The sequence below is a fragment of the Phocoena phocoena genome, chromosome X (genome assembly GCF_963924675.1).
Source record: "Phocoena phocoena chromosome X, mPhoPho1.1, whole genome shotgun sequence".
Taxonomy (NCBI): domain Eukaryota; kingdom Metazoa; phylum Chordata; class Mammalia; order Artiodactyla; family Phocoenidae; genus Phocoena; species Phocoena phocoena.
Genome location: NC_089240.1, coordinates 42645453 through 42658799, shown reverse-complemented (window position 1 = coordinate 42658799; position 13347 = coordinate 42645453). Strand labels below are relative to the sequence as shown.

Here is a 13347-nt window from a genome sequence, read left to right as displayed (position 1 = left end):
TGGAACAGGGCCAAGCATGCAGTAGGTGCTCAATGTATGTTTATTGGTTGGTTGACTGAGTAAATGGTGGGGGAAGGGGACAGAAACAGAGGAAATTTGTTCTTGTCCCATCTGTCTACTCTGTCAAGAGCTGAGCCTCAGTTGAGATGAGTCTGAATGTACCAGATCCAAAGGCAGAAAGTGCCACATTCCCCGGGGATGAGACCAGCTAAGGCGTTCCAGGACGAGGTAGTATCATCTGGGCTGTGAAGGCCCCATGGGAATCACAGAGATCTTGGGGTTCAGTCAAGCCAATGTGGTGGAGGAAACAGCAGGCAGCACTTGGAAGGAGTGAGGTGAATCAAAAAGGGTGAAAAAGGATGGGCTCGCTGACAAGGAGAAATCTGTCAGGGGCCTTGAATCCGAAGGCGATGACCCTAAATTTGGTCCTCAGTGATGTCATACCCTGGTCACTGACCCCCAAACAGCTCAGAGACCTCACGTCCTGGACAAACACCCATACATAAAGCTGAAACAGTAATTAATGAAGAGCTCATATTAATTGAAAGTTATTAATTTATTGGGGCAGCTTGGATGGGGGACACTCAGACATGTTGGTCCCAAACCTGCCTCAGATCTTCCAGCAGGATGTGTGAAGTGCCTAAGTCCTCAGTTCTTAGAGGTTTCTGGGCCTGGGCGAGGGTTTGCAGGAAGGAAGGGAAAGGGCGACATAGCAGGGGACAAGATGGCGGGGAGCTAGCCTCCATCACAAGGAGATGTAGTTGGACACCTCAGTGAGGTTTCTGTCAGGGTCTTGGAAGTAGATGGACATACTTTTGCCCCCTTTTTCCCCCATTCTGGGGACTGGACCCTCCTCAATGGGGACATCACAAGCCTGAAATGGGAGGAGAGAACAAAAGTCATTCATCACAGTCCATGTGTGGGACCAAAATTTCATTCTTTACAGTGGTCTAGAAGACCCCTCTATCTTTCTCACTTCATCTCCTACCATTCTCCCCTCCCTCACCCTGCTCCAGCTACTTACTAGCTTTATGACCTCAAGAAGAGTACCTAACTGCTGTGTACCTCAGTTTCCTCATCTGTCCAATGGGGATGATAATGTACCTAGTGTTATCTAGTAAGTGGCAGAGTCAGAATTCAAACCCAGGCAAGTCTGGGCCAAAGTCCATACCCTCAATCCCGATGCTTTACCCACTTTCCTTCCAAACCAGACTTTTTCACTGATATTTTTCAAAGCAGTCCAGGTCAATTTGCATGAAGTGTATTTAATACCTCAATCTGTGGTCCCCAAAAGGAGAACAAATGACCCCTTCAAATGAAATCATTTTAAGTATTACAAGGACACTAAATTAAATAACAGTGAGTCAGAAATTATTCCCTCTTCAATCCTCTTTCAGTCCTCTGATTATACAAAGAAGAAAGTCTCCGGTGGATGCGAAGTCCTTAACTACTTGCCAAATCTAAATTTGTCAGGCCCAGAGAGTGGGGCAATGGAAGTGGCTATAATCTAATGGCATTGTGATGCTTTTATAGCTGTTTGTTTTTACAGTTACCTCCCCTTTATGCCAAGATATAATGGGTTTTCATTTACTTGGTTGAACATTTTCTTTTTACATAAATGTATTTATATAAATAGAGTTTAGGTATAATTTTTTTTCACAAGGGTGATGTAAAGTTTTCTTTTAAAATACATTTGTGGGCTTCCCTGGTGTCGCAGTGGTTGAGAATCCGCCTGCCAATGCAAGGGACATGGGTTCGATCTCTGGTCTGGGAAGATCCTCCTAAGCCTGTGCTCCACAACTACTGAGCCCGTGCTCTAGAGTCCGCGAGCCACAACTACTGAGCCCGCGTGCTGCAACTACTGAAGCCTGCATGCCTAGAGCTCGTGCTCTGCAACAAGAGAAGCCACCACAATGAGAAGCCCGCGTGCTGCAACGAAGACCCAACACAGCCAAAAATAAATAAAATAAGTTTATTAAAAAAAATACATTTGCTTACAGGGAAAAATGATGTCAGTAAAAATAGTGAATAAACAATTGTGCATAGATCTTATCTGGATGTGATGAAACCTGTTATGTCTGAAGTTTGAGTCATGCTTCTGTTTTCACTGCATCTGCAGCAGCTTTCTCAAAAGAGGATGGAAGTCTGACTCACCGCGAGGTGCTGGACCATTTCCTTCAAAGGCTGTGATCAAGCATATATCCAGGGAGCCAGGGACTGGGTGAGCGGCTTTGGGTTCAAATTCCTTTCCCACCTCATGGAGGTTAAATTTCTGGTCTCCCAAACAATGCTTTCCGGTCTCCCTATTTGGGGGAGAAGACAACCTGGAACTAAACCTCCAAGATGAGTGTGAGGCAAAGCCCCCTACCTACCCCAACAAGGTTAAAAAATAAAAAGTAGAACAAGGTTTTTGATGAAAAGCAGCAGCCCGTTGCCCCACGCTTGTCTCATTCCCTAGAGGCAAACTGCTTTCAACGTGTGTATATGTTTCTTCTGGAAATTATTTCCATACCTCCAAATAATATGTTTATACTACCCATGGCAGAGACTGCAATCTGTCTACTTAATATACATTTCTCCCCTTTTCTTTTAAACACAACCCAAGTTTCAGTGGGGTTTATTGTACACCCAGCTTTAAAACCTGCATTTCCCAGCATTCCTTGCTGGGTGACCATGTAAGACGAGACGATGAGATGTCCGCAGAGGCTGTGAGCAGTGCATCTGGGAACCTCCCCACCCCACTAAGCTGATACTTTTTGCCCACTCACTTCCTCCTTCCAGCCACTGCCTGAGCCCTTCCTGCCTACCTCTGGACTGATTGTTGAATGAGAGAAAAAGAAAACTCTATTTTATTTAACCCGCTGGTAGTTAAATTTTCTCCCACATGCCTCCAAACAATCCCTAACTGATGTGCCACTATGTCTTGATTTAGCAACTTCAGACATTTTCTATCCTTTCCCTGTTAAGATAAATGAGAATTTAGCTCATCCACATTACTACCCCTCCCAACGAAATTCTGTCATCGGTTTTAGCTCCTCTTTTGGTTCCTTTACAATTTTAAAATAACCCACTTTCATCTTTATGTTTTGATGGACGAACATAGTATCTCATTGGCCCTACTATCCTCTTCATCCTGCCTCCCTCTCCTGTGCCTCTTAACTTCTGCCATTTTAAAAAAAATCATTTTATGTCCCTTTCATCTCACCATGATGGATACTACATCCATTCTATCAGAAAATAACTTTATTTCACTTGAATGATAGTTCGGCTGAGTATAGAATTTGAGGTTATAGGTTATTTTCCTGCAGCCTTTTATTTTTTATTTTAAAAATTTTAATATTTTACTTTTTAAAATAAATGTATTTTATTTATTTATTTTGGGTCTTCATTGCTGTGTTGGGGCTTTCTCTAGTTGTGGTGAGTGGGGTCTACTCTTCTATGCAGTGCGCAGGCTCTAGGCACGCGCAGTAGTTGCAGCACGCAGGCTTCAGTAGTTGCAGCACTCGGGCTCAGTAGTTGTGGCTCACGGGCTCTAGAGCGCAAGCTCAGTAGTTGTGGTGCACGGGCTTAGTTGCTCCGCGACACGTGGGATCTTCCTGGACCAGGGATCGAACCCATGTTGCCTTCATTGGCAGATGGATTCTTAACCACTGCGCCACCAGGGAAGTCCCTATTTTTTTATTTTTTAAAAAAATATTTATTTATTTGGCTGTGCCAGGTCTTAGCTGCAGCGTGCAGGATCTTTTTTTTCAGTTGTGGCATGCAGGCTCTTAGTTGCGGCATGCATGTGAGATCTAGTTCCCTGACCAGGGATCAAACCCAGGCCCTCTGCATTGGGAGTGCAGAGTCTTAACTGCTGGACCACCAGGGAAGTCCCCTCACAGCCTTTTAAATATGTGGCTTCGTTGTCTTCCTGAATCTGGTATTGCTGATAAGAAGTCTGATGTTAATCTGTTTTTCATTCTTTTTATAGATGATGCACCCACCCTCCACTACTGCAGCTCTTAGGACTTTTCTTGATCCTAGATGTACTGAAATTTCACTCAAGTGTGTCCAAATAACGGGGGTTGAGGCTTCATATGCCTCACTATCATTGTTGGGCCACGCAAGACCCTTCTCTAGTTTTATTTGTATGTTTAATCTTTTTATCTCCATTCTTCATTCCTGTCCCCACCCTGGGCAATGATTTTAATGTGTTTGATGTTCATCCTTTGGTTTTTCATAAGTTATTGTAAAAAGTGTATTTTTTATGTGTGTATGTTATAAATGGTACCATGCTATAGACCTGATTTGGCTTCTTCGTTTTTCATTCAGCATGATCTTTTAAGAGCTGTCTGTCTTGCTATGTATATATCCAGTCTGATACTGCATAATTCTATTTTTATGCATAGCATTCTGTGTTAGTTTTACATTTTTTACCCTGTTTGCCATTCCATGGGCCCCTTCAGTTTAAGACACATTCAGTGTCTGTGCATCTCCCACTTTTGAAGTTCCAAATTCTCAAGGATTGTAGTCAATCTCTGGAAACCTCCTTTTTACCTTGAAGCTCTTTTTCTTGAGACCTTTCCTTCTGATCCAAACTGGACTGATTGTTTTCTAGGTATCTTTCTGGATCTTCCTCTTGGGATCCACGGTGTCCTGACTTTTATGTCTTTCTTTTTCCTGGATTAAGCACTCATTTTGATATAGCATATTCTCAAGTAATTTTCAAAGCAAGTAGACAAAGTTTCTGCATCTTTTTATGTCTAAGAATGTTTCATTCTATACTCACCTTGATTAATAGCTTGGTCATAGAATTCTAGGTTGAAATGTTTTCCCTCAGAATCTTGAAGTTGTTCTTCAATTGTCTTCTGGTCTCTGACTCTTGGGAAATCTGAAATCTGCATATTTCCTTTTCCTCTGTAGTTGAACTACTTTTCTTTTTAACCTCTCTGAAAGCTTCTAGGAGATTTGTTTTTATTTTGATGTTCTGTAATTTCATAGGAACATACCTAGGTGTCAGTGTGCCAGATACTCAGTTAACCCTTTCCATATAAAGACTGGAAAGTTTTCTTGCATTATTCTATGGTAATTTCTTCCCTTCCTTTTTTCTCCATTCTCTCTCTGGAAGTCCTACTATTCAGAGTTTGGAATCTCCTCCATTGATCCTTTAAATTTTTCTCACAGATTCTCGTGTGTGTGTGTGTGTGTGTGTGTGTGTGTGTGTGTGTGTGTGTGTGCGCGCTTTGGAGTTTTAAGTTACTTTTTTAAATAGTATAATCAAGTTTTACTCCACCTGCAATTTGGCATTTGGGGAAGTGATTACCTTGAAAGTCATGACCTCCATGCCCAGGTTCTTAGAATAAAACATAGAGGTGTCTTTGATGCTCTTTACTGTCATCACAATGTGGTCAAGTTTGTGGATAAGACACAGGGAAGGGGTCTGACTGTTGTCCCTCCATGACTAAAAAAAGAGAAAAAAGAGAAGAGACCACACTGCCACTAGTCACACCCATGTTTCCTGTGTTTCCTTCTCCCCACCTCCTCTCACCTCCTCGGTGACTATACTTCCTTCTACCCCCGTTTCAAGGGGAAAGTCCTGGGAGGAATCTTCAGTACTTATTGCTCATGTGTAGATTCATAAGAGTCCATGTGTCTGCCATGACCACTCTCCACTGTTTTCTTGTTCTTTTCCTCCTTCCAGAGGGATAGAGGTGAAGATAGGGGAGTGGAGACCAAAACCAAACTCTCCCTTGTTTTCCCTGAGCTGGAATTAATCTCTTTTGTAAGAAATGATAAGACACAGAGGAGGCCCAACCCCATGAGTACAAGCCCTTTATTGGCCAATTTAACCCAGTCCCCTCCTTTCTCACTCTACAGTTACGATAACAGAGGACAGGACAAGAAGGGAGCATCTCAGATGCAATAAATGTTTCCGGGCATGTGTGCCTACAGATCAACCTTGACACCCAGTGGGAGGGCACACCGCCCCACCCCTCACTTCCTGCCTTCAGCACACCTCCCATCAGATCTTTCTCTTGATTCGCATTCTTTAGTAATTTGTATATTTACATTTCATCTGCTACAGGATTATAAGATGCCTGTGCACTATAAGTTGCAGAGTATAGTGGTTAAAATAACAGATTCTGGAGCCAGACTGACATTTTACTCTCTGTGCCTTGGTTTCCCCTTCTGGAAAGTGGGCATGATTTTATATGTGTTTTATAGGACTGCTGTGAACAATTTTAAAAAAACGAGTTGGGGGGAATTCCCTGGTGGTCCAGTGGTTAGGATTCAGCGCTCTCACTGCCAGGGACCCAGGTTCGATCCCTGGTCGGGGAACTAAGATCCCACAGGCTGGTGGGTGTGTGTGTGTGGGGGGGGTGACCAAAAAAAAGGGGGGGTGCTTAGGACAATGCCTGACATAGCAAGTGCTGTAAGAGTTAACAATGATGATGATGATGTCATGGTCATCTTGTTAAAATTCCAGACTCTCTACCATGACCCCCAATCTCTACGGCCTCATCCATTGCTCTTGAACTCCAAGCCACATTGTCCTTTTGCCTGTTCCTCATAAAGGCCATCCTTGTACCTTTAGCCCTCAGGCCCTTATTTTTTATTTATTTTATTTATTTATTTTTGGCTGCGTTGGGTCTTCGTTGCTGTGCGCGGGCTTTCTCTAGTTGCGGTGAGCGGGGGCTACTCTTCGTCGCGGTGCACGGCCTTCTCATTGTGGTGGCTTCTCTTGTTGCAGAGCACAGGCTCTAGGCACGCAGGCTTCAGTAGTTGTGGCACGCGGGCTCTAGAGCGCAGGCTCAGTAGTTGTGGTGCACGGGCTTAGTTCCTCCGCGGCATGTGGGATCTTCCCAGACCAGGCCTCGAACCCATGTCCCCTGCATTGGCAAGTGGATTCTTAACCACTGCGCCACCAGGGAAGTCCCAGGCCCTTATTTTATTTTTATTTTTATTTTTTTGCGGTACGCGGGCCTCTCACTGTTGTGGCCTCTCCTGTTGCGGAGCACAGGCTCCGGACGCGCAGGCTCAGCGGCCATGGCTCATGGGCCCAGCCGCTCCGCGGCATCTTCCCGGACCGGGACACAAACCCATGTCCCCTGCATCGGCAGGCGGACTCTCAACCACTGCGCCACGAGGGAAGCCCCCAGGCCCTTATTTTTAAATTAATTTTTATTGGAGTATAGTTGCTTTACAATGTTGTGTTAGTTTCTGCTGTACAGCAAAGTTAATCAGCTATATGTACACATATATCCCTTCTTTTTTGGATTTCCTTCCCATTTAGGTCACCACAGAGCACTGAATAGAGTTCCCTGTGCTATACAGTAGGCTCCCATTAGTTATCTATTTTATACATAGTAGTGTATATATGTCAATCCCAATCTCCCAGTTCATTCCACCCTCCCTTTCCCCCTTGGTATCCATACGCTTGTTCTCTACATCTGTGTCTCTGTTTCTGCTTTGCAAGTAAGTTCATCTGTACCATTTTCCTAGACCCCACATATAAACAATATTATATGATATTTGTTTTTCTCTTTGTGACTTACTTCACTCTGTATAACAGTCTCTAGGTTCATCCATGTCTCTGCAAATGGCACAATTTCGTTCCATTTTATGGCTGAGTAATATTCCATTGTATACCTGTACCACACTTCTTTATCCATTCATCTGTTGATGGACATTTAGGTTGCTTCCGTGTCCTGGCTGTTGTAAATAGTGCTGCAATGAACATTGGGGTGAATGTATCTTTTTGAATTATGGTTTTCTCCAGGAATATGTCCAAGAGTGGGATTGCTAGGTCATATGGTAGCTCTATCTTTAGTTTTTTAAGGAACCTTCATACTGTTCTCCATAGTAGCTGTACCAATTTACATTCCCACCAACAGTGTAGGAGGGTTCCCTTTTCTCCACATCCTCTCCGTCATTTATTGTTTGTGGATTTTTTGATGATGGCCATTCTGACCAGTGTGGGCCTCAAAGCCTTTTGCGCATGCTAATATCTGTCTCCCTGATTAGAATATCAGCTTCGTAAGAGCAGAGATTTCTGTTTTGTTCCCCACTGAATCCCAAACAACTAGCAGATGTTCAATAATATTTGTTCAGTTAATGAATATCTACTACAATAATTAGGCCCAGTGCCTGGCACAAATCTGACTTCTATTCTATTCTTTCTATTCTATTCTATTCCATTCCACCATGCTATACCATTCCACCCTATGCTATTTTATCCTGTTCTATTCTACTGTGTTCAATTCCATTTCAAACCATTACATTTTAAACAATTGATTTCACTTGAGCCCCAGCTTTAAAAAAGTACTGTGCTTTTCTATTTTCATGAGTGAAGGAGGCATTAGCAAAATTCCTGAGTTCTGCTGTCCTCATGGATATAGAGGATCCATATGAACACAGAAGCAGTAGAATGAGAAAATGACTGATGTTTGGGCTTCATTGAAAATAAAGTCATATGTTTAAAAAAGTCTTATTAACCTTTTAATGTCTGTAGGATTCGTAATAGCACTCCCTTTTCAGTCCTGATATTGGTAGTCTATACTTTTTCTCTTAATTTATTAAGAGGAAAAAACAGAAATTACTAATAGGTTATTAATCTGTTCAAGGAACCAATTTTTGACTTTATTGATTTTCTCTGCTGTATGTTTGTTTTCCAATTTACCAGTTTCTGCTCTTATCTTTATAATTTCCTTCCTTCCACTTTCTCAGGTTCAATTTGCTGTTACTTTTCCAGACTCCTGATATGAAATCTTAGGTACTTGATTTTCAACTTTTCTGATCTATAGGCATTTAGAGCTACAGATTTCCCCTAAGCACTGCTTTAGCCACATCCCCCAACTTTGATCAGTTTTTGGAAATCAGCTCAACCTACTCCTCCCATTATTCAATGCCCTGCTAGCTCACATTCACTCCCCAGATTCTGCTTTGCAGATGCAGAGCTCCATCCTTGCAAGTTCAAGGGTAAGCAAAGCTGGCTCTCTTAAGGAACTGGAAGAAGGCCCATGTGGCTTAGAATCCAAGAGTGAGACAGGAGGAGAAGGGGAAGGCAGGACCAGATCATGCAAGGTTTTCAAGGCGAGGTTAGGGAGGCTGGTTTTGAAAAAGATGACTGAAGAAAAATGCACAGCCTAAAAGTTGCGAGTTATGCTTTATCTCAGGACCTTACTGAGGACTGAGGACTGTAGCCCAGGAGACAGCCTCGCAGATAGCTCTCAGGAACTGCCCCAAAGAGGTAAGGGAGGAGCCTGGATATATAAGAGTTTTTGCTGAAAAAACCCCCCAAAACAACCATGTAGTCAAACATCAAAAGATTACTGCTAATCACAAAAAGCAGACATTCCAAGTTAATGATTTTAGTGCTTTATGTATGAGAAGATGCAAGAGTCTTGGCTCATTGAAATCATTTCTCAGATATGCATGTTAACTATCTAGGGCCAGTATCCTGTTTTTCTCTGTCCTAAATTCCTCCAGGGCGCACCGCTGCGGGTACAGTGGCTGATGGCTTGAGGGCAGGCAACATTCATTGTTTACTGGAATGGCAGTCATCTTTCCCTTTCCACAGCAAGACATAGTAATCACTTAAGCTTACAGTGTGCCAAACCTTGTTCTAAGCACTACACAAAATATAATCCACTTTATTCCTCACAACAACCGTATATGTATATACGTATATTATATATGTAAATATATATAAACTAGAGTATCCAAAATATGATTCTCTCCCTCCTGCCTCCTCCACAGGGAAGGCTTCTATCTTTCAACAAAGTCCTCTTCAAAGTCTCCTTCAGGGTGCCAGGGACCCCTGGAATTCTTCTAGCAAGAAGTCAGCGCTGTTTCCTGGCCCCTCCCCGCCTCACCCCACCCCATCCAGATGGCCCTGGCTGAACTGGCTCCCCGGAACCGCCCCGAGGGAGCCAGGAGCCGAGTGAAGCAGCAGCCCACTCCTGGCAGACGAGCTGACGGCAGACTATGTGTTAGAACAGGGACTTTCCGTGTCCCTCTGCTGCCCTCTGCTTGTCTTTGAAAGAGGAAGGAAGAGAGGACGGGAAAATGGATGAAAGCACACTGGGATAGCCTGCATGAAAGGGAAGCAGGTTACCAGGCCCGGCTGGGAACGCCCAGCCTTGGTGCCAATACCAGTGCCCCAGACCCCCATGGGCCACGCTGTTCACCTGCTTCTCCGAAATCCTGCTCCACATCCTGGCTGGCAGCCTGGAGGGCAGATGGCGCAGCATGGTAGGCTTCCTTGCCCCCGGCCTCTGGACAACCCTTTGGCTCAGTGCCTGGAGATCAAGGGGCAGGAATGGGAGGGCCACGGACTGGGGACTGCTGGTGGTGACCGAGGTAGATGGGGCAAGTATAAGGACTCTGACATAAAACACAGCGCCTCGAAAGTAAAAGCTTAAGGTGTGTCTTAGCCAGCTCAGGCCACCAAAATGTAGCACTATAGACAGGGTGGCCAAAACAACAGAAATTTATTTTCTTACCATTCTGGAGGCCAGAAGTCCAAGATCAGAGTGCCAGCATGGTTGGGTTCTGGTGACATCTCTCTTCCTGGCTTGCAGATGGCCACCTTCTTGCCATGTCCTCACATGGCAGAGAAAAAGAAGAAACTTTCTGGTGTCTTCTTATAAGAGCACTAATGCCATCACCAGGACTTCACTCTCATGACCTCATCTAACCCTAATTATCTCCCAAAGGCCCCTAGTATCGTCACATTGGGGGTTAGGTCTTCAAGGCGTGGATTTGGGGGGCAGGGCGCAAACATTCAATCCATAATAAGGGATTACTTTGTAATAACATAGAAAAACCACCCATCCCAAAGTTTTGTTGGGGGACCTTTATTCTAGGGTGTGAGGCCTCTGATCTATTTAGATTGTGTCTGCAGAATGTGAGATCTTTGATCTGTTTGGGAGTCTGTGTCCAGGGTATGAAGTTAGGAACAGTCCAAGTTAGAGTATAACCACTCTGACTTATAATCGGTCTGTTTCCAAGCCAAGATTGTGAAGCTATTAAGTGTTCTCTGTCCCAGGGTGCAATGTTTCTGAATCCTTTTGGGGTGTGAGCCCTGGAGTCCTCCCCGTCCCCACCCCTCTCTCAACCCCACCCTCACCCTTCACTGCTAAGAGGGAACATTCATCAGCCCCATTGCTGTTCGCCTTACCTTGAGCTGAGCGCCCTCTCTTTTGAGGATGACCTGTCCAGCCCCTGGGGCATGTGAGTTTCAGATTCTTGTACCTAGACACACCTCAGATACTCACTCAGACAGACACACAAATGCTCTGTGCTATGCATATTGTGTTTTGCATAAGATGTTCCTTTATGAAGAGTTACACAAATAATATGTGAATAGAGGTTTGTATAAAAGGTTCCAACAACACATCAAGTATATGGACTACACAGGTGATCCCCACTCCACTCTCCAAAAATGACCACTGCTGTCAGTTTCTGGTGTTTCCTTCCAAACACAGGCCCGCACACATGCACACACACACAGACACACACGCGCGCATGAAGTGTCACCATAACCATCTCCCACCCACTACTTTTCCTTGTCAACAGCATGTCCTGTGGAAGGCACCCCCACCCCAGAGGCACACACAGGTCCCACTCATTCTGCGGCACATCAGGCGGGGCTCTGTGGTACATCATAAACCCCCACCATTCATTTCGCTCTGCAACAGTCATTGGCTAGAAATGGACATTTACAAGGTTCTCCCAGTTGTTTGCTCCTACCAGCCTTGCCCACACAGTTCTGTGAATGTGTGTACATTTTCGAGTTAGAAGTGGGGTTGCTGGGTCAAAGGGTTCATTCGTTCAACAGACACCTAATGAGCGAGGTCTGTGTACCAAGCACTGTTCTAGGTGCTGGGGAGACATCAGAGAACAAGACAGACAAATGTCCCTGCCCACGTGGAGCTTACATTCTAGTTGTGGAGGAGGGTGTCCAATTTTAGATGTTTCACAAGGTCCTGGAAGGTTTCACTCTCATCAGTGGTGCCTTTACTGGCTTCTTCTCCACTGCTTTCTGTGGGGCAGGGTCTGCAGCAGGAGGCTGGCTGCTTTGGCCTTTGCTCTCTACAAGACCTGCAGGGGCTGAGGCTGGGACTGTCTATTTGGGGATGTGGGTGTGCACGTGTGCGTGTGGCTGGGGAGGGGGATATGGAAACCGAATGGTCCCCTGGAGAGCGTGAGGGGAAATAGGGATAGAAGAGACCACTTTATGGTGTTGGAGGGAGCTAGGGACAGAGTGATCCCCTGAATCAGGCCTGAGCAGCAACCCCCCAGGTCACACCCACAGGGTGTGCAGGAATGGCAGCGCTGAGGAATCTAGTACCGTCTCAGAACATACCATTGGGTGGTTGCTGTGTGGACAATCCTAGGGCCACACAGACTGGTTTGTGGACACCCTTGGGGTCACAGAGACAGGGGTGTGGATAATCCTGGAGTCACACAGGGTGGGGTGTGAACACTCCTGGGGCCACATAGACAGGAGTGTGACGTCCACATGAGGCAGAATACACAGTGGACAATGGGGGTCAGGTTTTCCAGAAGTCACACACATTGGGGCGTGAACACTCCTGGAGTCACACACACTGGACACGGCACACTCTTGGGATCACACAGAGTGGAGTGTAGATGCTTCCGGGGTCAGATTGGTTAGTGTTGTCAACACTGTTACAATCAAACAAACTAGGGTGTGGATGGTCCTGGGGTCAAACATCTGTATGTGGACACTTCTGGGCTCACACACACTAGGGGGTGGATACTCCTGAGTCACCCAGAGTGGTTAGTGGATATTCGTAGGGTCACACATACTGGGGTGTGGACACCCCAGGGCTCAGTTAGCCTGGGGCACGGACACAGATTGTAGAGTAGAACCTCTTGAGTCACTCAGACTGGGATGTGTGCTTCTGGGGTCAGACAGCCTGAGGTGTGGGCAGCAGTGAGGTCACATAGAGTGGGAGTGGACAGAGGTGGGGCTACAAAGATGGGGGTTTGGACACTCCTGGAGTCACTCAGGTTGGAGTGTAGACGGATGTGAGGTCACTCAGAGGTGTGAACACTCCAAGAGTCACACGTGCTGGAGAGTAAACATTCCCAGGGTCACACAGAGGGAGTTTGGGACACTCTGGAAGTTAAACACACTGGGAAATGGACACTCCTGAAATCACACATGTTGTGGACTGGACACTCCTTGTGTTGCACAGACTGGGGTATGAATATCCATGGTGTTCCACAGAGGACGGGACACTCCTGGGGTCATAGTGACTGACGCGGGGACAGTCCTACAGTCACATAGGCTGTGTTGTAGACACCACTATAATCTCGGTGAAAGGGATGTGG

General features: G+C 45.4%; 1 protein-coding gene across 1 annotated transcript; it reads right to left on the bottom strand.

Moving 5' to 3' along the window:
- Nucleotides 1–745: 745 nt before the first annotated feature.
- GLOD5 (glyoxalase domain containing 5) lies at nt 746–10235 on the bottom strand. The gene is given in 6 exon segments (XM_065900164.1): nt 746–874; nt 2155–2185; nt 2187–2288; nt 2290–2303; nt 5306–5443; nt 10173–10235. Coding segments are annotated over 6 exon segments (477 nt in total).
- Between the last annotated feature and the right edge of the window lie 3112 nt (nt 10236–13347).